This window comes from Vipera ursinii (genome assembly GCF_947247035.1).
Source record: "Vipera ursinii genome assembly, chromosome: 1".
Taxonomy (NCBI): domain Eukaryota; kingdom Metazoa; phylum Chordata; class Lepidosauria; order Squamata; family Viperidae; genus Vipera; species Vipera ursinii.
The window spans coordinates 107,638,294-107,662,827 of NC_139512.1; the positions used below are offsets into that span (position 1 = coordinate 107,638,294).

The 24,534-nt window shown below is 36.9% G+C and overlaps 1 protein-coding gene across 1 annotated transcript in view; it reads right to left on the bottom strand.

Moving 5' to 3' along the window:
- Nucleotides 1-350: 350 nt before the first annotated feature.
- The window catches only part of MUC2 (mucin 2, oligomeric mucus/gel-forming), a gene marked incomplete at both ends in the record, with an annotated part of 66,156 nt that continues 41,972 nt past the window's right edge, over nucleotides 351-24,534 (bottom strand). The window contains 19 exons of the mRNA XM_083359356.1: nucleotides 351-639; nucleotides 3,031-3,090; nucleotides 3,194-3,323; nucleotides 4,807-4,846; nucleotides 6,198-6,326; nucleotides 7,903-8,001; nucleotides 9,383-9,505; nucleotides 10,395-10,435; nucleotides 11,323-11,427; nucleotides 11,797-11,977; nucleotides 12,730-12,761; nucleotides 12,970-13,070; nucleotides 13,541-13,610; nucleotides 14,812-14,990; nucleotides 16,106-16,304; nucleotides 16,727-16,910; nucleotides 19,540-19,787; nucleotides 21,199-21,379; nucleotides 24,016-24,137. Of these exons, the coding sequence (XP_083215482.1) occupies nucleotides 351-639; nucleotides 3,031-3,090; nucleotides 3,194-3,323; nucleotides 4,807-4,846; nucleotides 6,198-6,326; nucleotides 7,903-8,001; nucleotides 9,383-9,505; nucleotides 10,395-10,435; nucleotides 11,323-11,427; nucleotides 11,797-11,977; nucleotides 12,730-12,761; nucleotides 12,970-13,070; nucleotides 13,541-13,610; nucleotides 14,812-14,990; nucleotides 16,106-16,304; nucleotides 16,727-16,910; nucleotides 19,540-19,787; nucleotides 21,199-21,379; nucleotides 24,016-24,137 (2,513 nt within the window). The remainder of the gene's footprint in view (nucleotides 640-3,030; nucleotides 3,091-3,193; nucleotides 3,324-4,806; nucleotides 4,847-6,197; nucleotides 6,327-7,902; nucleotides 8,002-9,382; nucleotides 9,506-10,394; nucleotides 10,436-11,322; nucleotides 11,428-11,796; nucleotides 11,978-12,729; nucleotides 12,762-12,969; nucleotides 13,071-13,540; nucleotides 13,611-14,811; nucleotides 14,991-16,105; nucleotides 16,305-16,726; nucleotides 16,911-19,539; nucleotides 19,788-21,198; nucleotides 21,380-24,015; nucleotides 24,138-24,534) is intronic.

The window sequence follows — 24,534 nt, forward strand, 5'->3', positions numbered from 1 at the left end:
AAGCAAAAGAAGCTGATTCAAAAGTCCAAGTCATATATCCTTCATTTTTTATACATAGGAGGAAATATTTTTCTTTTTTCTTTTTAGTGCAAATAAATAAGTGAGCACAGTAAAGAAAGTCCAAAAGGCTGTAGAATAGGCATGTCCAACCTTGGTAACTTTTAAGATTTCTGAACTTCAACTCCCAGAATTCCTCAGTCAGCAGAATTCTGAGAGTTAAAGACCACAAGTCTTAAAGTTTCCAGGTTTGGACATCCCTGCTTGTAAAAAGTAAGGCAAAGTGATAGATTATAATAATATGTGTGGTCACAGTATATTTCTTCATATTTAACAAGGGTTGTCTTTTTTCATTACAAAGCTTTCCTTGTTTTAACTTCTCTCAGAGCTTTCTTGACCCGTTCCATCACCTTTTCTTCCTGGGGCTGGTGTGTTGCCAATACTTTGATTTCCCTGGATTCTTCTGAGGAGCTTCGTTCATCACCACATTCAGAGTTCAGGCACTCACAGCGGTCCACGTGGATGTAACGGTGTTTCTTTCTGATCCCACCAGGACACAGCAGCATGATTTCTTTCAGGGCTGTCTTTGACTCTCTGCAGCAGCTGCACTTATGTGTCATGGAATTAGCTTCAGGAGAGTATCTGTTTTTATAATGCAAAATGAAGAAAGCGTTACATTTGCTCGGGTTATGTGTGATTTTAAAAACTGTGCTTTTATTTTGTATTGGGGAAGTAATATTACAGAACCTCTACCATAAGAAAAGAAAAAATCTCCACTATTTATTTGACAGGTACTTAAACTATGTCCTCCGTTATATCCAGCCAAGATATGATGTCTTAAATATTGTAAAGGCAGCAAAAAAGCCCCAAACCCAAGATTTTTATTTAGGACAATTTTAAAAAATCCAAATGCCCCAATCTGGCTGAGCTTGGAGTAAACTAGTTGAAAGACCAAGTGACTAATAAACAAAGTTCACAGATTGAATTGTGCCTCTATCATGAATTCACTAGGTGAAAAATAGCCATTTCTTCTTGGAAGTTCTAAAGATTATAAATGGATATATATGATATAAATAGTCATGCTGGTCATGAGTGTGAGAGAGACTGATCTAAAAGTTCTTCACTGAAGGAAACCTTAAAGTTTGCACAGTCTAAAATAGTATTTTGTTTGGTTTCTGGTAAAGGAATTACTTGGTGGTGACTATATTTGAACACTAAAAAGGGCTGCTATTAATAATAATATTAATATTATTAATTATAATAATTATTGTCTTTCTTATTCCTCCTTAACTGTGATCTGTTCAGTTTTTATTGTCAGATTTACTTATTTTGAAGCATGCATTTGGTTTTACTTCAGAGTATCTGGAAACTGGCATTTTCACAACTCATCATAGGGAACTTTTCCATATTTCTATAAAATTCCCCACTGACAAAAAATAGGCAGCAAAAAACCCCAATCTCTATTTCTTGGAGATTTAACAAAGACAAATCAATTTTGTGCAAATAAGCATTAAAAAATGCAGTTCCAAATTTGTATTGATTCTATTTTTACTCCTCTTTGGCTATTTGCAAATGCTAAGTTGGAGATAGGATTTCTGCAATGTACAAACATGGTTTACGCAGTGTCTCTCTATATCTACAACACTAGTCTTCACCATTTGGCCTACTCCACAAGATTATCTAATTATATTCCTACCAAATATAACACGTTTTTTTAAAAAACATGTCCATGTTGAAGTGAATATATGGTAGACTAGTACTTTATGTTTTCTCTTTCCCTAGGAGCATAAGACTTTATGAAAATGTTCTTCAAAATAGCAGGTGATTCTGCTGAACAGGTGGGCTGGGTCAAGAGACTGAGGTCAAGAGAAAGGGACATTGAGAAATTCTAGCAGAAGTATCTTCTCTGAGAAGACATCTTCATCCCAAAGTCTTCTGAATTCACCTTCAGTAAATCTTCCTAAATTTATCTTTCTTAATTTGGAAGGTCCCGTGAGAAGATGAAATCTTTAAATAGTCTGTATTATTAAATAATTAATGCAATTCATGAATAGGTATAACAATAGTAGTTATATCTTTGACAACTAAGACTTAAGATGGTTTCTCAGGATGAAGATCTCAGTTCAAACATATTCAACTTAATCCGTTTTTTTAACATCTAATTTTTCTTTTTTAAAATTTTCCTACAATCTAATATCTCCAATTTGCTTTTCCAAAGAAAACTAAATCATATTGCTTTGGCAGCAGCCCTAAAGCTTATTCCCTACAATTACATTTTAATATTTTCAAGGTTTTCTTTTTTTTATTAAAAAGTTTTACAATGCATTTTATCTTTAACAAAAAAAACCCTCCCAACCCCCTTCCCTCCCACCCTCTTCCCCCTCCCCAACCCTCCCCAAGCCCTCCCTCCCTTTCCCCCCCCACTTCCCAGAGCTGAATACAGGGTATAAAAATACAAACAATCATAATCTAACTTACGCAAACAATCCTAAACTATTTAAACTATCGCACTTTAACTCATATAGATAAACTCCAAACATATATATATCATATCAATAATTATTCAAATACAAAATAATACTTTTTAATCTAATACCCAATAAAAACAATCACAGATAAAACAATTTATATCAATTTTCTAAAACTATTCTTCTTTCCAACTAGGCTTTAAATTCATACTAAAACCAAGTTTATACAACCTTTCCTTCTCCTAATATATTATACAACTTAAAATACCATACCTTACTTTCCAAACTTAAAATTTTTTATATAATCGCATCATTCTTATATTTTCTATTACCTATTTTTAAAACTATTCTTCTTTCCAACTAGGCTTTAAATTCATACTAAAACCAAATTTATACAACCTTTCCTTCTCCTAATATATTATACAACTTAAAATACCATACATTACTTTCCAAACCTTTCCAAAGGTTTTCAATTGAACATAATAATCTATAAATCAAAATTTGCCTATAAAGCCTATTATAATCCATTGGCCTATCATTCTTCCATGTGGAAACCATTCATTACCCTATTTCATTTATCCAAATCATTGGATCCCCAACTCTATCACTGCACCCTCTTTCATAGCTGGGAACAAAAAAAAAAGATAATACAATAACTTTGAACAAAGTTAGAAATCTGGAGTTGTCCTGCACACAAGGAAATCAGTGGATTTCAGCATTTTACTTACAGTGAAAAAGTTCCACATCTTCCTTCACACTGAGTCACAGGGACTAGTTCCTCTGAACGGCAGCCATTGTAATTGATATAGTCCATTGTTTGAGTGGGCGAGCACAATGAGCCACCTGGCATCAATATACCTATCAAAAAAAAAGGTATAAAAAGACTGTCATTCAAATGCAAGCATAAGCTTCAAGCTTTTAGCTCTCCTGGATGGAGTCTTCAGCATAATCAATAATTTTCTCTCAGAAATTTGTGTCAAATACCTAGCTAAATGTAATTTGGCTGGGTGTCTGAAAGGGAAAGAATGGCCATGAAAATTTCAAAACCAGATATTTTAGATAAAAAATTAAACCATTATCAATCTTTCTGATGAAATGAATGAGTGTTTTTTGAAAGTTAAATTTTGCGTAGAATTTTTCAACAGAGTGCAAATGGGGACACTTCCATTGGTTTTAAGTTGGGCATATATAAAAAAATATAAACAAAAAGAGAGGATTTTCACGTGCATTATCTGAACACAAATGCCACCTTATTAAAAATAGTTGAAACATCTGCACAAATAACTGAAATAAAAATTATATTAAAGTAAAGGTAAAGGTTCCCTCTGCACATGTGTGCTAGTCGTTTCTGACTCTAGGGGCCAGTGCTTATCTCCGTTTCAAAGCCGAAGAGCCAGCGCTTGTCCGAGGACGTCTCCGTGGTCATGTGGCCAGCATGACTAGACGCCAAAGGCGCACGGAACGCTGTTACCTTCCCACCGTAGTGGTCCCTATTTTTCTACTTGCATTTTTATGTGCTTTTGAACTGCTAGGTTGGCAGAAGCTGGGACGAGTAACAGGCGCTCACTCTGCTACGCGGCACTTGGGATTCAACCCGCCAAACTGCCAACCTTCTGATCGACAAAATTATATTATATTAGTGAGCACCATTAGCCTAGGATCTGTACATTGCTATTCTGTCACCAAGCTCACTGAAAAAAATAGTTTGACTTTGTTAAAATAAGAAGTCATCCCATTTCCTCTGTCAGGTGTACAATCCTAAAATCCAGTAGGTAGAAAATAGCTTCTATTCTTCCAGGCATGTTCCTGTAGAAATAGGAACCAGGAATGTGTTCTGTTTCCTCAACATTTTCAGTGGGATTTTCATCTCTCCCAAAACATCAAGGAAAATTAAGGGAGATCCTTAATAAGCCTATCAATTAAGAATGTCGTATTGCAACATTTGCAAATACCTTTCAATTTAGTTTCTTTGAAGGGACCATGTTCATAGGAATAAAGCTCTAAACCTTTCTTACCTAGAGCCAAGCATTCTTTAAACCACACAAACACAATCCTTCTTAACTAAGGATACTTTCATGTTTGCTAATTGTTCTTTTTAACATGGTTCATTAATCAAGCAAATATGTATAAGCTGATCATCAATAGAATGAGCATCACTTGTACTCTATCAAATTATTGCTTTTCTTCTATAGAAAAGTAATAATTTAATAGAGTACAAGTGGGTGAACCTATCTCAAATAAATATTGATTTATATAATTTAATTGCCCCTCAGCCTTTCTCATTATATACAGATATATAATTCCTTTAAAATGAAAGTATATGTGGTTTTATAATACTTACATGTCTTACAACACCCATTAGGCAAGTATACAATGGTGCCCTACAAACAAAATAATAACAATAACAAAACATGTATAACTACCTACTAGAACTGCAAATTGTACTAAAATGATTGCTATGATGTTCTGCAGTGTAATACCCGCCATGCTTCCTTGGAATTATTTGTAATTTACGATATTTCAAGGGACAGATAGAGAGGAGAACAATCTTTCCCTCTATCTTATTTCTTAGATGAAGAATATGCTAATCTCAAACATGAGCATGCTGCACATTCCGTTACTCTGCTAGTTCTTAGAAGGAAGAATTCCACCCATAGTGGAAATACATCCATGTGTATGTATTTGTTTATTCTATATTGATCCTACTGGGACTATTCTGCAGCCTAAGAACATATCCACATTGCTCACCAGAACAGGTTATGATCCATTTTTGAAGAGCAGAAATGGATGATATATGTCAGAAATGTAATAATAATAATAATAATAATAATAATAATAATAATAATAATAATAATAATAATAATAATAATAATAACAACAATAGCAACAGCAACAATAATAATAATACTCTTTTGATATAATATTTGATTGCTGGTTGATATCTTTTTCTTCAAATTATATTTATTTCTTTCAACATCATCAGCATTGAAAAATAACTGTTTGCGGCATTGTGACAATATGTGGGGATGACCTCAGAGACCCTCTACATAGGCTGTAGGTGTTCCTCCTATCTCCCAAGATCATTCTCATGTTGTATTGCATCTATTTAATGTATAAAAGAACATATATAGTTTCCTTCTTAAAAAAATCTCCAAAGTTTAATGTTTAATATCTCTTGTGATATGGATGTATTTCTCAAAGGAGAAGAAAGACCTAAAACCTTTCATTACATAACTTTATACTGCAATTCTAGGAGAATTATTTCATTTACCCTCTCATTTCCCCCCCCCCCCTTTTCACTGGAAATTATAGGTGCTGGATGTCTTATCTTACACACTGGGCTGAGGGGAACACACCAGGTGAGGCACTTTTTGGAAGACAGGTATTGACAGGAGAAGCTGCAAGCCACTCCCCTGCCAAAGGGCAGGCTGGGAGGTATAGATTCAGAGGGCTTCTGGGAATGAACTCTTGAAACCTCTGACCTTTCACCTTATGGGATGTACTGGGATACCTCAGAGTGAATAAGACATGTTTAATAGTAATTAATTGTTATATTTAAATGATAAACTTTTCCAGTCTGAAGCATCTTTCCTTATTTTTCAGTATTAAATGTGACATTATTCCAGCATCCCACATAAAATCTACTTCAACTCTTGCTTCTACCCTATTCAATCTGAATCAAATTAATGCTTTTCCATGGTATCCTATGTGTAGATTCAACTTTTAACTCACAGGTTGGCATCTCTTCTCATCAAATGATGGGCAAGTAATCACAGATGTAGAAGAAATCAGCTGCCTATGAATCCTCGTACAGGTGTAAAGAGTACAGTTGTCTTTGGGATCATTCTGACTTTCACCAGGCTGTTTCAAAGAAGCAAACAAGTTTAAGACTAAATAGGTTCCTATTTGTTTTTTTTAAAAAGCCCTTTCTTCTCACAAGGAGCAGAATAGACATTCAATGTAGGCATCCTCTTAAAGAAAATTAACTGGCATGATAAATCCTTTCCCCACTAATTGTGCCAGTCATACTCCAGACCTGGGAGGTTTTAGAGCAGGTGGGCAATTAATTTTCCTAAGGCCAACATGAAAAACTGGGACTGGTGTGGAGGGCCAAACCAATAGGGCTGTGAGATGAGGAGATAGAAGTGGAACTCCCGAAATTCGCAAACAACACCAATCTGGCAGGAATAGCCAACAATCCAGAAGATAGGCTCAAGATACACAAGAAGCTTGACAGATCTGAACACTGGGCCTTGTCTAACAAAATGAAATTCAGTGGTAAGTAAAGTAAGGTTGTACATTTAGGCAAGAAATATCAAATGCACAGATATAGAATAGGAGGTACCCGGCTCAATAGTAATAACTGTGAGAAGGATCTTCAAGTTCTAGTGAACAATCACTTAAATATGAGCCAGCAGTGGGCTGCAGCTGTTAAAAAGCCAATGCAGTTCTATGCTGCATTAACAGAGGGACAGAATCAAGTAGCACTGTATAATGCCTTGGTAAGACCACACTTGGAATATCGCATCCAGTTTTGGTCACCACAATAGAAAAAAGTTGTTGAGACTCTAGAAAGAGTGCAGAGAAGAGAGCGAGCAAGCAAGGAAGCTGCTTTGTCAGTAGCAGAAGGATGGAGTACAGAGAAAATAGACAAATTTTAAAAAAATATGTAAAGGAATGAAGTTTTTCAACTTTTGATTTACAACCTACATTCATTTTATCTTATTTCCATTCTAAACTTTACTCAATTTCCCTCACCCTCATTTAATTGAGATTTGTGTGCCTCGAGTCTCCATTATTTTTCTTGCAATTTTCATCAAGACTAAACCTGTTGATGCTCGTAGGCACAATTGAACAACCTACTCAGGACCTCATCCCTTCAACCTGTAATAGTGAACTAGACAAAAAAAATTGAAAAAAATTGATGTGAATATGCCCAAACCCATTTCTTATAAGTAGAAAAAATAGATATGAATATGCCCATATACATTTCTTATTTCACTTTTGCATTCATTTTGTATTACAACAACTATAAACTGAATGGAAATGCATTAGTTTTCTTTTTCATTTGTGCTTAATCTGAATGCGTATCCTCTGGAGAAATTTCACATAGACACCTAGGTATTGTGAGGACAGTGGATTAAGGAAAATCATGAGCAGGTGCTGATGCAGTCACAAATTTCCAATTCTTTTTACCCCGCACCTTTTTTAACATTCTGTCCCATAGCAAATGTTTTCAATGCCAAGAAAAGCATTACTACCTGAAGATCAGTGCCTTTTTTTGTAAAAGAAAAAGGTGCCGGAATTCACACATGTCATACAACCCGCCTTGCCTACCCTACAAGGTTCCATCCAAAAAAGGTGCCGGAACTCCGTTCTGAGCGTTCTATGAGAAAAAAAGCCCTGCTGAAGATAATTATAAAAAAAATAAACTTACCCTTAAGATGAGAATGTCATTTTCTATTGTTCTTATAACGCAACTTGTCTGCACGCATTTTGGACAGCATTCACTAGGGTATCGAATAGGAGAATAGCCCTAGAAAGAGATACACAACTGTTCAAATAGGACTTTTTTAAAAAAATTAATAGAGCCAAGTATCCCTATTCAAATTCCAGACAGTGCCCTGTTCTGAGTGTAGGCAATCTGGTCCTGGAGCTGTTATCTAGCTATAATTATTTCAGTTCCTCTACTGTGCCTTCAAGACTGGCAGAAATAGAGCAGGTCAAGCTACCTCCTGCCTGGAAAGCAGGTAGTGACTTATTTTCTTAACATCCTTGTCTAAGAATGCCATAAAAGGCAGAAATACAGAAATACTAATACTAAATACAGAAGTACTAATCAAAGAGACAACTGGTCCTCTGAGAGCAGAAGACACCTCCTACCTGGAGGGAAATGGGGTTTACAATGAAGTTCTTGTCCATGGATACCATGTCATATGTGGTTCTTACCAGCAAGGGAACCTCTCTAGTGCTTTTCTGTAGGGTGTTGTGGAGTCTTTGCATCTGGGCCAAAGAAGCCCAGATAAATGTGGGCTTATTTTTGATGCTATAGCCTTGGGAGTCAGTCTTGAGATTATCAGGCTAACTTCTGGTGGTTTCAACAAGATCTATAATCTTGGTTAGGGAGGGCAACTTATGAAAGAGCAGCCACCAGGGTATGGGTATGGAAAGACATAGTATTTCTGTTCCAAGGCAGTGATAGGCAAATCCCTATTAGACACACTTTTGCTCTGCCCAGAGTTTCTATACATGTGACTGGCATTGAGATTAAAGGGATTGGGTTCCTGGCAAGGCAGCTTGAGGTCCTGGGTATAACAGGAAGTTTCTGCTAGGATGAACCCATTGCTCAGTTTTTGGGTGAAAGAAGTCATAAAAAAAGCTTATTGTCCTTGAGCTGGTCTGTTCCCAAATGCATTCATTGTCACTTCAGAAGCAATAGCCCTGATTGTTAGGATAGCTCAGCCCACTATTCATCACTCCTAGCCAGCATGGTGAAATATTTTGCCTAGAATGACCACTATGATTCCACCAGTTTGACAAATCATTGTTAGAACCAGCTATTGTCTAATTTTGAAATCTTTCTCCTTCTCAGAATTTGGGGCCTATTAAAAATGTTCAGTTCTCTTTGTTGAACTATTTTGCCTTTCTCTTCCCACCTTGGGGTTCCCTCCCCCATTTCCTTAATGATATTTAGCTCTTCATAGTTGACCCAAGATACTTTTTCTGCTAGAGGCAAAGGATAAAAATCTTTCCCTCCCAGTTCTATACATAAGCTGATTGTTTTGAAAAATTTAATGTTGCTTGACTAGTGGCTGCTTCACTCTTTCTAATACAGGAAGCTGTTCTTCCACAATCCTGCTTGTCTACTTATTTTCTCTCATATTGCTTTGTCTGCTTATATAAGTGGAACTGCTTACCTCCTGGCACTTCACATTACATGGGATATCATTACACTCTATGATATTCAGAAGAGTGGTGCTGTTTTGTTGGTTTGTGCATGTGCACTCTTGGCACTGACCTCCTAAGACTTCTGAACCAGGCTGGAACAAAGCAGAGTAATTCATTCATTAGCAAAGAAAAAGGTAAACCAGATCTGATCCAATATATTTCTTACAAAATTACTGTAACTCTGATATGAGAAAGGCCAGTAGGGATTAGAGAATTTACTGCAATTTTGGAATTTATTACATGGATTCTTAAACCTCTAACTCTTTCTTTCTATTGTTGCCCACTTTGCTATTCCCTTGTAATGGTATTTGAGAATGACCTTCAGGATGGGGAAAGAGATATTGTCTAGGAAATGATCAGACAAGAGAGGCAGGAGCACCCAATGGCTTAACTGTGGTCATAAATCAAGGACAACGTGTACTTAAAAATAATGCTGCACCACTGCAGCTTCTCCCAACTGGTCACCACAATAGTTCCAGCATGATCTGTTGAGAAGACTTTCCCAGTCTACGGGCCACAGATCCACAAGTTTTGGTCTAATCAGAAACAAATCCTGCTGTGCTCAATGGGGTCTATTCGATTATAAACATGCATAGGATTTTATATAGCATCAATTTCAATAGAACTTATTTTTAAGTAGATACTGTATGTACTTTGTGTATTAATGAGGTATCCTAAAAGATCTATGCACAGTAACAAAATTGGATAAGTGAGTTGGTTCTAAAAGCAGGTTAACTGACTACGTGCTCGAATCCTGGTTATCTCAGAATGCCTTGGGCCAAGGTGGATTTAGGTCAGTCTTCTACAACTCTTTCCTTGGTTTTAGTATTTTCCCTCACATGATGCTCACTAACTCTCAGTTATAACTCATGCTTGCTATTTACTTTTATAAATAAGCCTTCTAAAATTGCAATTATGTTAAGAGGTAGACTATGAGTTTGAGTAAAAAAAATCCCTTTTAGGAAGAAAGGAAAACTTTACCTTATATTCATTACCATCCTTCACACACACTTTTTTAGGATCTGGAGAAAAGAATTATTTAAAAGTCTTTGTCAGTACTTTAGGCCCTTTGCTTAAAAGTAACTATATATTATACAGCTTGTTGATATTCTTTCTTTGCTATATAATGATAAATAAAGTAACAGCACCTTTTCTCCCCAATTATTGCATTTACAGATGCCCGCTGAAGATATTGTCATTCATTTAACTTTTTAATTTATTTAAACAACTCTGAACTGTGCAGTGCTTATGGATGAGAAATCTACGGTTATCCAAATAGTTTGTTTTAAAACCACCAACAAACCCAATGTGGCCAGTTGTGGTGGGAGATTTGGGGAAATGTAAGTGAACCAATTATCAGTCACTCCTATAGAATGTTCTTCCGAATTTCACATGAATGCAAGATGGGTAGGAATTATAGAACTCTATTATATATTATTCAAATTAATGCATAAAGAAGTATTTATAAATCAGGTATATTTCAGATGGGCAAGAAAAAGGACAAATTTATACATACGGAAGGAATTTTTTTAAAAAATCTGTGAGCAGGATATCCTGCTGTTCATTGCAAAATACCTGTAGTCAGTGGTGGGATTCAGCCAGTTCGCATCACTTCGGCAGAACCGGTAGCTAATTTTTTGTTGCCCAGGCCCAGAATGGACTTCCAGAAGCAGCATCCACATAGAGAACCAGTTGTTCACATATTTGAATCCCACCACTGCCTGTAGTCTAAAGTTGATTTGCATTCAGCTGATAAGCGCTAGGTGATGAAATAAGTATTTTGTGGAAGCAATTTCCATTGATGATAACTAGACATAATTCTAATGTAACAAATTTTGGATCAAAGTGTCAAGCTGAATTTACCAAAGCTTTATATTCATCCTCCCAGAGTTGATTAAAAGAGACTTACTGCATTGATAAGAAGGACAACAGTGTTCTTCAGTGTTGTTGGCAACAGCTATGAATCCTGGATCACACTGAGGAGGCTTGGTTGTACATTGAGTGGTATTGCACTCTATGAATAAGAAAGGAAAAAATTCAACTTCCACATTGGCAAATTATCCATTTTCTTCTAAGCATAATCTATTGAAGAATAAGGCAACTGTATTCTTGGAAATTTTTTAAGTTTAGTGACTGTTCTGTATATTGAAAAAAAAAGTGTAATGAGAAAATCTTATTAAGTTAACTTTCTTTGTAATAATGTTTTATGAATGAATTGGGCCCTGAATGCGCATCACTTGAAATACCATCAAATTTTCTACACTGAGAGTGGTTTTCCAAAGATTCTAGCCTGGCTGCCTGAGAGAGATGACATTAAGAAATAAATGTACAAAATTGTATAGGTCACACAATATCACTATCATTGACGTATGGACATACTCACCACACACAGTGTCTGAACAGCATTTGTCAAGAGGATTAATTTTGGTGATCTTCTGATATCCTTCTCCTTCACACTGTACTTCATGAACTGGTATTGGACACTTGTAGGGTTCACAGATAATGCCACTTCCACCTTCCATGCAAATACAGTCTTTGCAGTCAAACTGAAAGTTCTCCCCAAACTATCAATGGGAAAGAGTAATTGCTTAATAGCATAAGAACCTACAGAATATTAAACAGAATGAATCTGACCCCACCCACATGCATCGTTGAAGGACTATCATAAATGTTACAGGAATTTCTAGGAGTTAACAGAAGGGATTACTCAACTCATTGGGTAGAGGCATTGGCAGGTAAAAAATTTAAAATGGCAGCTCCATTCACATAATTGAAGCTCAGATTCATTTTGTATGCAATGCACATAAAAAGGGGTGGAGCTTTGATATTATTTATTTATTATATTTGCATGCCACCCATCTCACTACCCAAGATGACTTTGAGAAACATATAAATTGCATACAATTGCAACCACCATCCTGAGTTGAGTAATTTAATAATCTCATCTGTTGACCCATTGAAATTCCTGCAATATTTATGATAAAGCTTAATATATATTATTGTCATAGCTGTCATCATCAATAGAATTTTTTATTGTTTTGAAGTCTTGCCACTCATATAATGCTGGTGACTGTCATATTAGACAGTGACTTTCTGCTAAGCAAAGGTCTGTGCACCCCTGATTAAGCTACTCTCCCCAAATTCTTCATTACTAGCTTTATTAGCATGAATAAGTTCTGCAAATAGATGAAACTAAAATGTAAAATCAAGCTGATAAGAAAAGAAAAGATCAGAATTCTATCATAAAGCAAACCTATTCCAGAAAATGTATAACTGATTGTCAGACTCACAGAAAAGAAACAGACATGTTGTTTACCTTTCTGGGAATATTGTCTGGTCCAACACATCCTAAAAACAAAAGCATCTCCATTAATGTTAAAATAATTTCCATTATTTATATTTTATTACTGAGAAGAGTAAAAAATGTAATTTTATGCATGCCAGCTGAAAACTAAACTCCACTGAGTTCAATGAGATTTACTCCCAGATGCAAGCATATATTGGATCACATCCTAAGTATGTTTGAGAAAAAGCAGAGTCAGAAAACCAAACTTACCACAGGTTTCCACACATACATCTATGGCAGTGTCATAAAGTTTTGTTCCTTCAGGACAGAAACACCCTTCCATTTGTCGTGTCTGGTTTTGTTCTATTAATCTACAATAAAAGATGAGGTGGGTTTTTTTTAAAAAAATCAACAATTGTTCACATATCTGGCAAATACCTGCAGCTTTAATTAAAGGCGTTTGAGGACAGACAGGAGGAAGAGCAGTTGTGTTGCTTCTCAGAATCATAGAACAACTCAGAGTGCAGGAAGGAATTTGTTTCTTCATTCACTATATATACTAAATGACTGTCCCAACAAATGTGTAAATTGCGTGGTACGTGTTCGTAGCTTATGTGTTTCAGCTTCCTAAGCCAGATCCAGAGTTTTAAGAGTTTTTCATTTAGTTATTTATCACATTCATATGGCTGCCCATCTCAATTCAAAAACTGAATTCTGGATTTCTTCTAAAAGGATAGGAACCCTACAATCTGAAACACAGGCATGTTACATTAAACAACAACACTGCAAAAACAATCACATTTAAGTAAGTCTGAGTTTGGAATGACAGAAAATGGATTACCCTGATTTGCACGTTTCTTCTATAGTAGGACCACATGCTTTGTACACTTTATGGGGTAGGCACATAATGGCTGGAAAATAAAAACGAGGCAGGAAGGTGAAGATAATACAACGAATGATAACACCCTCCAAAATAAAGTTTGGCAAAGCTTGCATTTTACATTATTTTTTGCATTATTTGGGACTGCCTTTGGATACCACATTTGGGGGGAAAATATAACTCTTATGCTCATGGATTGAATTAACAACTCAAGATTCATTCATGAGCTAGAAGATAAGATTAAGGTAATGCCTTAAGAAGGAAGGTGCACTCTGTTAGGTGCAATGGGGCCATGATGAAGCACAAATAGGCACAAACCCTTAGAAGCAGGAAAAAGGGGAAGATGGTAGAAAGAGATTAATTGGCACATTCTTCATCCTTCCTGGACCTCTTCTGATACAGATACGGATACAAAGAAATAGAAAGGAGCTTCTGATTTCATTTGCAAGTATGATTACAAAGTTATCTTCTACTCTGTGATTACAGAAAAAGCTCACTTTTTCCTAATAAAGGAGAATATTTGTAGCTCAGATTTGACATGAGGGGTCCTTGGTGTTCTCTGAGCTTGCTTGTTTTCTTGCAGACATTCCATTATCCAAATTAGGCAACATCATCAGTGCTTTGACTGCAACTGATGATATTACCTAGTTTTTGTAATGAAATGTCTGCAAGAAAACAAGCAACCTCAGAGACCACTAAGGACTCCTCACTTTTTTTCTATTATCCTTTTTTTTTTTTGATGGGATGAGCATTCCACACCATCTCTGGGTATATGACACCATCTCTGGGTATATGAAGTGATCTAATTTATCCTGGATAGGCTACCCACATTAGGAGAATGAGTAACTGAGCATATTGGGGAAAACCCAAGAGATGCTAGCAAAACAAAGAGAGAGAGAAATGGAGGGAGACCTGTCCCCATTCTCCACATTCCACTTTTTCATTGATCTGCTATTTCTTCACTGCTAACGTGCACCTTCCAAATGTTGATACACCTTCTACACCTCTCTTGTCCCCAGAGCATATTCATTGACAGATTTACCATGTTTTAAGAGAAAGGAGAATAGTTTCCATCAATAGAAAATTCAATCGCCTAAATAAAATAACGTGTTTCAAGTTACTGTACACACATTCACTGATGTTCTCCCACTGATGTGGGACAGGTTGTTTGGAAAGGCATGTCCTGTTGTTCTTTATTCAGTTTCAGACAAATTTTAGAAATGGAGACTTACGACATGCTCCCTGGGTATCTCCTCTCCAGTCAATGCAAACCCCCTGATCTGCACAGGTTGCTGCATAAATTTGAAGACTTGCACATTCCATGGATTCGTTGGGCATTCTGCAGCTATCAAACACGCAGGCATCATAGTAGCTTGTGACATTCACAACGCCATGACACTTCTGAAATATGCTGAATAAATATATACGTATAATAAGTATAAGGTCATTGATGTTAAAGGAGCATTTCTTCAAGGAAAATGTTAATTCCCCCAGATACTTTACCTAAAGCGAGTGAGCATTCTTCTAAGCTACCAGGGAAAGCAATATAAGCTTTTATGGCTGTATTTAAAAACTACCCAGTTAGATTTGCAAAATTCTGGGCAAGGTAAAATGTAGCAAAGAGTTAGAATTTTTTGTATCACCTTGCTGCCATTTAATAAAGGCCTAAACTTTTGCAGCTGAGATTTGGAAAAGGTAAAGGTTCCCCCGCACATACGTGCTAGTCGTTTCCGACTCTAGGGGCCAGTGCTCAGCTCCGTTTCAAAGCCAAAGAGCCAGCGCTTGTCTGAGGACATCTCCATGGTCATGTGGCCAGCATGACTAGATGCCAAAGGTGCACGGAACGCTGTTACCTTCCCACCATAGTGGTCCCTATTTTTCTACTTGCATTTTTGAACTGCTAGGTTGGCAGAAGCTGGGACGAGTAACAGGCGCTCACTCTGTTACGTGGCACTCGTGATTCAACCCACCAAACTGCCGACCTTCTGATCAACAAGCTCAGTGTCCTAACCCACTGAGCCACCATGTGAGATTTGGTAGTCATAATTAATTAGTCTTAAAAAAAACCAAACACTTCCCAAATGAATATCTACTGATACCCGTAACAGCTCGGTTGACCATTATATGGCTGACAAAAAGCTCTAGATATTCCACTCCATGAAACTATGATAGGATGGTGTCAACTTAAGGGGGAAAGTATTGTTTTTATTTCAGGACAGATAATGACAAGCGCATTTCATGAATGATTTGAGAGTGTGATGAGGGAAATGTTACCAGGTCAAACTGGAAAGTTATTAATGTGGTCTAAAGTATGTTGTGAAAAAGTGCAGGTGGTACAAATTTATATACTGTATATATGGGGACAAGTCAGTGGTCCTAGAATGACATATATAGGCACGCTATCAATTGGTTAAATAAAATTACTCAGTAGAGCAGGCTACTGGAGAAAAATCAAATCGTAAGCATATGGAATGATTTAAAAACAGGAAAAAAACCAAATGTGAAAGAATTGTGCAGGCTATTTACCCTCCTTTTAGAAGCTTGCACAACTTTGATGGTTTGCACTCAGGAGGAGAAGTTGGAGGTACCACAGGTGGGAGCATATGTTCACAATGTGGTTTTTCTGGATCATGAATAATCCAGTCATCTGCCATTATTTCACAAGAACGTATAACAGTCCCGTTCCGTAACATACAGTCATCTTCGGTATTGTTGTTGCATTTTCCTAAATTGGAGTGACAAAGGAACCACACAAAAAAATCATACTTATATTTCCATCATGCTGTTTGATGGAAAATAATTTGCTACCTAAATTTGTAATAACAGTAACATGCAGCAGTTCGCAATAACCTTAACACTGCCAATAGCAATACTGAAAATAAAGAGAAGGAAAAAGCAGACAACGTCACACAGCTGATAAGAAAAACTTTTGTACATTCCATATACGTGCTTGCTTTTTATATCATATGTCAAAAATCCTCACTGTTGGAAAAAATCACTGATATGCAAAATTATGATTACATAATTTATATGTTAGAATTGATTATTTGGAAGTTGTGTCAAAATATCTACCTTGTATTCCAGATAGTCTTGCAATCATCTACTTTACAATGTTTATTTTACAGACATAAGTATAGTCATTCTTACCACATTGTCCCTGGGTATTGTTGGCAAAAATTGCATAGGGCATCCTGATTGTGAAGGCCATGCCATTGTATGTTACAGTCATATTCAATCTCTCTAGTTCCACCACATAGTTTATACCAGCCTTGTAAACCTTCAGGGTATATTTTTCATAAGGTAAACACACTTGTGCATGATTCACAGTCACCTAATGTTCAAGAAGCCAGAAAGAATATAATTAAATAGGGACTGTGGTTAAAATGAAATAATTTCTCCCCTCCTCCCATATACCTTTTTATTATGACAGACCTAAGAAGATTTTATATACAGGCAGGCAGGCAGGCAGGCAGGCAGGCAGAGTGACTCTGGAAGATCCTCAAAACATGTTTTGTCAACTAGCTTGGGGATCCCATAATAGTACTGAGCCTATTAGTTACATGATGGTTGAGTGCATAAAATAAAAATGTTTTTGAAACATCTGTTGTCTAAAGCCATCATCCCAGTCTGAAGTAAACTAGGGGTTCTCATCAGTTTCAATTATTATTCCAACAATGTTACCAAATTGATGTCACCGTCTTGAGTAAACTTGACATAAATCTTAGGAGGTACAGGAAGATCTGTTTGATGCAAGATATGAATCCAACTGTATGCAAGAAATTTCCCAGCTTAAATCCATGAAATGGGAGAAACCTGACCATATAAATTCCCTCATTCTGGGGCAGATGGGCAGGTTATCAGGTCAAATTAGGATTTTCTTCAGCAGAAATTGAAAAAAAAGAGCTCAATGTGCTTTTTAAAACTGAATGATAGAGTTAGGGGGAAAAAAGGTTTATTTGCTTTGCCTGAAACAGCTATAACATTCTCAACATTGAGTGAATTGTTGGAGTGAATTGGCACCAGTGGTGGGATTCAGCCGGTTTGCACCACTTCGGCAGAACCGGTAGCTATTTTTTTGTTGCCCAGGCCCAGAATGGACTTCCAGATGTGGCATCTACACAGAGAACTGGTTGTTCACATATTTGAATCCCACCACTGGTTGGCACTAAAGGCATATTAAAGTATGAACCGTGGCTGGCTTGTGATTACTAAGGTCATGCTTTCTTTTAAGAAGCTAAAGTTGGGGCAGAGGAAATGTATTTAAAAAGGCAAAAACAATGTTGCTTTGAAATGGGAAGCCTGCTTTATTCCATTAAAGAGTAAGGAGGTGCTGTAGATTTGATTATTCTTAGGCTACAACTAAATTCGTGGTTGAAACTGGTTTTGGAGGACTGGGACTAGATATGGTGAGTAGGATGTGAAGTATTTAAACCTCTCTAACACTGTGATATGGGCATTTTGCTACAAGGAGATTCTAGCTAGCCATAACTCAATCAATGATTGTGTCAAGTATAAATGTGCTGCAAGCAGATTTTTCTTACAGATGTGCATATATGCAAAGCCCACTGAGCTAACACCAGCAACCTAAAATGGTACCATGGACCATAGCTAACATTAGGCCAATTGATCCCATATGACATGACTAACATTAGGTCAAGGCTCAAAAGCTGGTTTTACTGTTTGTGGGAATAATAATCATGACTAATTTGAGGCCAAACTCCACAGGTCTCTGGGAATAAGGGAGCCATAAGTTTTCTTTATTTATAAAAGTGGAACGGACCAGAACAACTTATTTTACTGGGCAAATATGCCATCTCAGAAAGGAAAGAAAGATTGCCAGCAAGCTACAACTGTTAAGTTTATGTTGCACTGAGACTTGTAACTGGGCATCCCTCACCTTCCCATAAACAGCTACAGTTGCAGTCTGTCAATCAAGGAGATAAACAGTGGGCATATATATTATTAAGGCTTAGTTTGGGTATCCTGGGAACTGCATATTCCCAAAGAGCCATACTTCTCTGCATAAATCATTCAATCCTTGGGTTTCTAGCTTGGGGCTGGTTTAAATTTCAAAACATCAGGTCCAAAAAGTTAACAAGGAGCTTTTCTCAAATGTGCCTGAGTGAATGGATGGTTATTATCTTGAAATGGGATAATTGCTGGTATTTACATGGGTGTTGCTAATCCATTTTGCTTATTTATTAAGTTTTGAAGCCATTTTTGTTAAGTTGAAGAAGGACATTGCGTAGGTTCTTTGCTACACATTAGACAGTTTGGAAGTTTGTTGTGTTCTTCTTTCCACAGCCCTCCTCTCTCTGCTTTGAAAGTAAATTTCAAAACTCTATTTTAATGAAATCCATGAAGGTACTTGGTAGACATTGTCTGAATTATGCCACTAAGTAGGGATTTAGTGAAAGGAACAAGAAAAAAGCCACAGAGTTGCCTGAAAGAGATAGGAGAGAAAAGCCAAACGGAAGCAATTTTTGAAGAATGAGAAAAATGTGGCTGCTTTCAACCACCTTCCCTCCTTTCAAACTAGGGATATGGCTACCTGACCAAAAACAACACAGATATTTACCTCATAGATACGGTAGAACTGTAAGCTATCTAAGAATATATGATCACTATTAGCATTAGAGTTGATGGATGAAAGCTTTTCCATATATGTCCTTAAAGATTAAATATTTTTTTTGAACTCAGTTTTTTTCACCTGAAGTGAAAACTGGAACATTAATATGAATAATCTGTAAGTTATCTATTCAAAGGGTTGCTGAGAAGTAAATGGTGAGAAGTATTGTAATTTTTACTCTGCATGATAGGTGCCCCAGAGGTGAAAACTACTGGCCATTTGTGAGGTTAGTATAATAAATTCTCAGTTGAACCTGGATAAGTAACGATTTGTTATTGACATACCTGTTATTTACAATTTTGTACTGAAATGTAAGCCAATGTACACATACCTCTACTTTCATAGGAATCAGTTTGACCGTTTTGAGGCGCACTTCCAGGGACTCATGCTTTATGGTGAGAGTACGGGTGCAAGAGACAGATTGTGCTGGATCACAGTGGTAGTTATCAATGTACACTCCGAAGTTGTGGATGGTTTGATGAATCTCTTCCATTAGGACATAGGTACAATTACCTTGGTAACTGTAGTAGTGGCCATCAAATGTCATATAATGTGGATCTCCCCAGCCAGTGCAATAGCCTTCAGAAAGACAATAGAGTTGATTATTTGCTGGGAACTCATAAAAATAACTAAAAGAAATGGGAGGGGTTCCTAATGGAATTGGGGAATAAATTAGTCTAAAGTTGTCAAGAAAACTCTGATTAGAGTAAAACATTGTCATTCTCATTTACAGAGATGAATACAAAAGGGATATTGAAATTGTCTGACAAATTTGGGGGCAAAAAACACTGAATAGAGAAGTCTTTGAAATTTCTCTATAAGAAAAAGAAATTCTCACATTGCTTCCCAATTACAGAATTCTCCCTAAGCAGAGACAGAAGCATTTCAGTAGGGAAAGCATCCTATTCTTATTGTTTTCAGTTTTTTAATTTTGATTTTGCTCAGTATTTTAAGCAATGGCTATATAATAAGAATATGATGGAAGAGAGTATTTTTATTTATTTGAATTGATTAGATTTTCTAATCTAAGGTTAAGTTAGATTAAATTTATTATTTATTTCTCTATTTAATTATTTATTTGCATGTATTCTTTCACAAGAATAAATCTGTCTGCATTTGTTCTTTAAAAGACTGTTTTATTTGTTTTAAACAGAAATGCCAATATATACAGTTAGTAATATAATTTTTTTCTTCGTTTTGTAGAAAGAAGTAACTAGTACTGATTCATAAGAACTTCTTCATTAATTAGGTACTTTATATGTTGTTTTATTAATTGTATCTGTTCCATCCATCACATGAGAAATTGCTTCCAATAGCAATAGCATGCTTGAAATGGTGTCTGAAAATATCATTAGTATTTTTTTCAATTACTTTCTTTAGCTATTTATTTTGGAGCGCCTTTGAGTCAGTGCTGACTCTGGACAGTGATTGCCTGGACAAGATCTTGAAATTTTCTTGGCAAGATTTTAGAAATAGTTTGCCATTGCCTTCTTCTTAGGGCCGAAAGAGAATGAATAGCCCAAAGTCACTCAGCTGGTTTTGTGCCTCAGACAGGACTAGAACCCCTAGTCTCCTGCTTAGCGGCTTAAACACTACACAAACTGGTTTTTTCATTAGTATAGCATTTAACTTTCCTTCATTTTAATTGTCTACCAAATAGGATCTCAGCTGTCCAGTGTTTCTGCCTGCTAATTTTCTATAACCAGGAAACATTCTTAATGTCAAAGGCATAGGTGTTGATTTCTTATTGTTTGAGCATGGGTCAATGTGTTTTCTTACGCTTTTTTAGAAAATGCCTTTCCTTATATTTTCTTCACAACATCTTCTGAGACTGATCCCTGAATCTCTTCCCTCCAAGCTCAATTTATAGGAATAAGCAGCTTTTTCAGGAAATGCCACTATACAGTATGTGCAATACAACATCAGTCCAATAACTTGAGGGATCCTTCAAGAGAACATCAAAGTTGTTTGTATAAATATAAGCACTCACAGTCACATTCCCAATGGGTGCAGCATCCATTTTCATCCAATACTTCTACAGGAGCAAGCCCATTGGCACACGTGGGCTTTGGTGAAGGTTTGCACTCTACAGGAAACCTCTCCCATAAGTTGCCTTCAACACACCTTAACTCGGTGCAATTACATATGCCCCCACTTTCTCCTGGCGGTATCTGAGGCAACAAACAGAAAATGTATCACACTTTATAATCCTGGTCAAACATGCAATATATGAATGGATTAAGGTAAAGGTAAAGGTAAAGGTTCCCCCGCACATGTGTGCTAGTCATTTCTGACTCTAGGGGCCGGTGCTCATCTCCGTTTCAAAGCCGAAGAGCCAGCGCTTGTCCGAGGACGTCTCCATGGTCATGTGGCCGGCATGACTAGATGCCAAAGGCGCACGGAACGCTGTTACCTTCCCACCGTAGTGGTCCCTATTTTTCTACTTGCATTTTTACGTGCTTTCAAACTGCTAGGTTGGCAGAAGCTGGGACGAGTAACAGGCGCTCACTCTGTTACGCGGCACTCGGGATTCGACCCGCCAAACCGCCGACCTTCTGATAGACAAGCTCAGCATCCTAACCCACTGAGCCACTGCATCCCTTATGAATGGATTAGAAGAACTAATTTAACAGAAAAGCAGAGTTGGAAGGGACCTTGGAGGTCATCTAGTCCAACCCCCTGCTCAGGCAGGAAACCCTATACCATTTCAGACAAATGGGTGTCCAATCTCTTCCTTAAAACCTCCAATGTTGGAGCGCCCACAACTTCTGGAGGCAAGCCATTTCACTGATGAATTATTCTTATTCCCAGTCAGCACCTGCCCTTGTTGTTATCAAGTAAAATAATGCCAATGGATTGAAAACTATCTTCCATTGTATTACACGCCAATTCAAATTGTACCGCAGGCCAATTTAAATTACAGATCTCAAAGCTATGTGCTAGCCTCTTGAATTTGTTTTAATGTGTTCAATCTGAAATACAGTACTAGACACAATGGCTTTGCATATGACATTAGATAAGACTTGACTGTGCTTAAACTGAGACCGTACAGGATATTGAAATCAGTTCATTTGACCAAAGCATTTTTTCCCCTTATGGTTAATGTAAGAATCAGTCAAGGGAAATAATTTGGCCCTCTCCAATCTGAGGGAAGGAATGCACATAGATGCTGGGCTAGGAGTGGAGAAACCTGGCATGGAAGTTCACCGGACGTCTATGAAGATTCTCAGTCATCCATGTCATCGTTTGCAAGAGGGGGTCAAAGAGGCTGTCTAGATTAAGACTGAACAGCCCTGTCTCAACAGAGGGGGAGGGATACAACACTATTTATCTCCTGTTTACAACACAGTCCTTTCAGCAGTGCCAAGAAGGTTCCACACCCATTTGCACTATTCAGGTGTCCCTGTGGCACAGATAAACCTCCAAGTGGCTTCAATGACTCAGAAAGAGTGCTAATGACCAGATGACTGCAAGGAACATAAATCCTTCCATCCACCGCCATTCAGTCAGAACTGAAGAAGCTTCTTGGGTGAGAGGTGAAACATCTTCAAGGAAAAACAAAGTCCAGTTGCCTTTTGAAAAAGAACCTTTGGGACAAATTCACTGGATGATTTGGGACCAGTTGCATTTTCTCAGTGCAATCTCCCAGATGGGAGGATAAAAACCAGAGACAGTGCTGTGTATGTCACCTTGAACCACCTCCCACTATATCTCACCTCCTAAATAAAATAATGGGATATAAATATACTAAATAAATAATAACTTCTAAATGTTATGATCCCCTATGGGACTAAAAAGTTTCACTTAGCATTTGAATAAGTAGTGGTTTTATACGATGTATTATTAGTTATTAGTTATTTGTTAGTAATATAGTTATGTTTACGGAGAGTTAAAGTGCGATAGAATTTAATGTTTTATTTTTGTTGTTAGCATATTTTAGCATAAGTTTGTAAGTTTATACCCTGTATTCAGCTCTGGGAAGTCGGGGAGGGGGGAGGGGAGAGGAGGGTTGGGGGGAGGGGGGGAGTGAGTGAGGTGTTTTTTCTATTTAAAAAATGTATTGTAAAACTTTTCAATTTAAAAAAAATGTTATGATCCCCATCCAGTAAGGCCAAACCTTGATAATCTAAGTGAAATCTAATTCCAGTGTCATCCAGCACAGTTTTAGCTATATTTTTTCCAATATATACAATAAAATGGACCTAAGCCATCATATGTTTATGTTTAAAGGGAAAGGTAAAGGTTCCCCCGCACATGCGTGCTAGTCGTTTCCAACTCTAGGGGCCGGTGCTCATCTCCGTTTCAAAGCTGAAGAACCAGCGCTTGTCCGAGGACGTCTCCGTGGTCATGTGGCCAGCATGACTAGACGCCAAAGGCGTACGGAATGCTGTTAATTTTGTATATTTCACCTTATTTGAAAAGACCAGATCTTATACAATATATTTCTAATGAAATGTGAAGATAAGTGAGTATCAGTAAAAAAAATCATGTACAAAATTAATTCTGACTTACCCAGAAATTTTAAATAGGTAACTTTCTGAGGCACATTTTGGAGATAATTTTCTCTTTCAATAACTTTTGTATAAATTCTGCCTTTTATGCTTGCTAAATGATATTTAGCAAGGATAGCTGACATCTGAGCATGACAGATATAAACATACTCCAAGTTTCATGCATAATTTTAAATATGTAAATAAACAGAATAAGAATTACTAACAATTTGATCTCCTATCTCACAGGGAGGTATTGTACTCGCTTGCGATGTTTTACTTGTAGGAGTTTCTATGTATTCAGTTGTGGATTTTACTGTTGTTGTTATTGTTGTTGTAGTTGTTGAACATGGCCAATTGTGAGTCACCACCTGGCATTCAAAGGAGCAACTGGTAACGCTGCACATGCCTCCAGCACTGCTATTTGTTATTATTTCACCTGGATTTGAAAGATACATACTATAAGTAAAACAAAACAAAAGTTTTGATTTTTAATTGTAAGCAGCCCAGAGTCACTTTGTAGAGTGAGGTGGACAGCATGTAAATTTAATTAATTAATTAATTAATTAAGCAGATGTTTGTGTACAATTTTCTTTAGAATGTTATGCTTCCCAAATTCCTGGGCTTTTAGAGTTGGATGCACAGCATTTGGGATTTGATTCCAGAAAGGTACTCCAGAAAGCACCAGATTAAGAAACATACATCTGCCTGAAACTGAAACTGAAACTCTTTAAAGCAGCTGCATCTTTCAAAAGTTGCAGGCTGAGGCTACATTTATGCCTCAGTATGGTCCAAAGGACCTTAAATTCAAAACATTGTGCAACTGAATTGGTTTC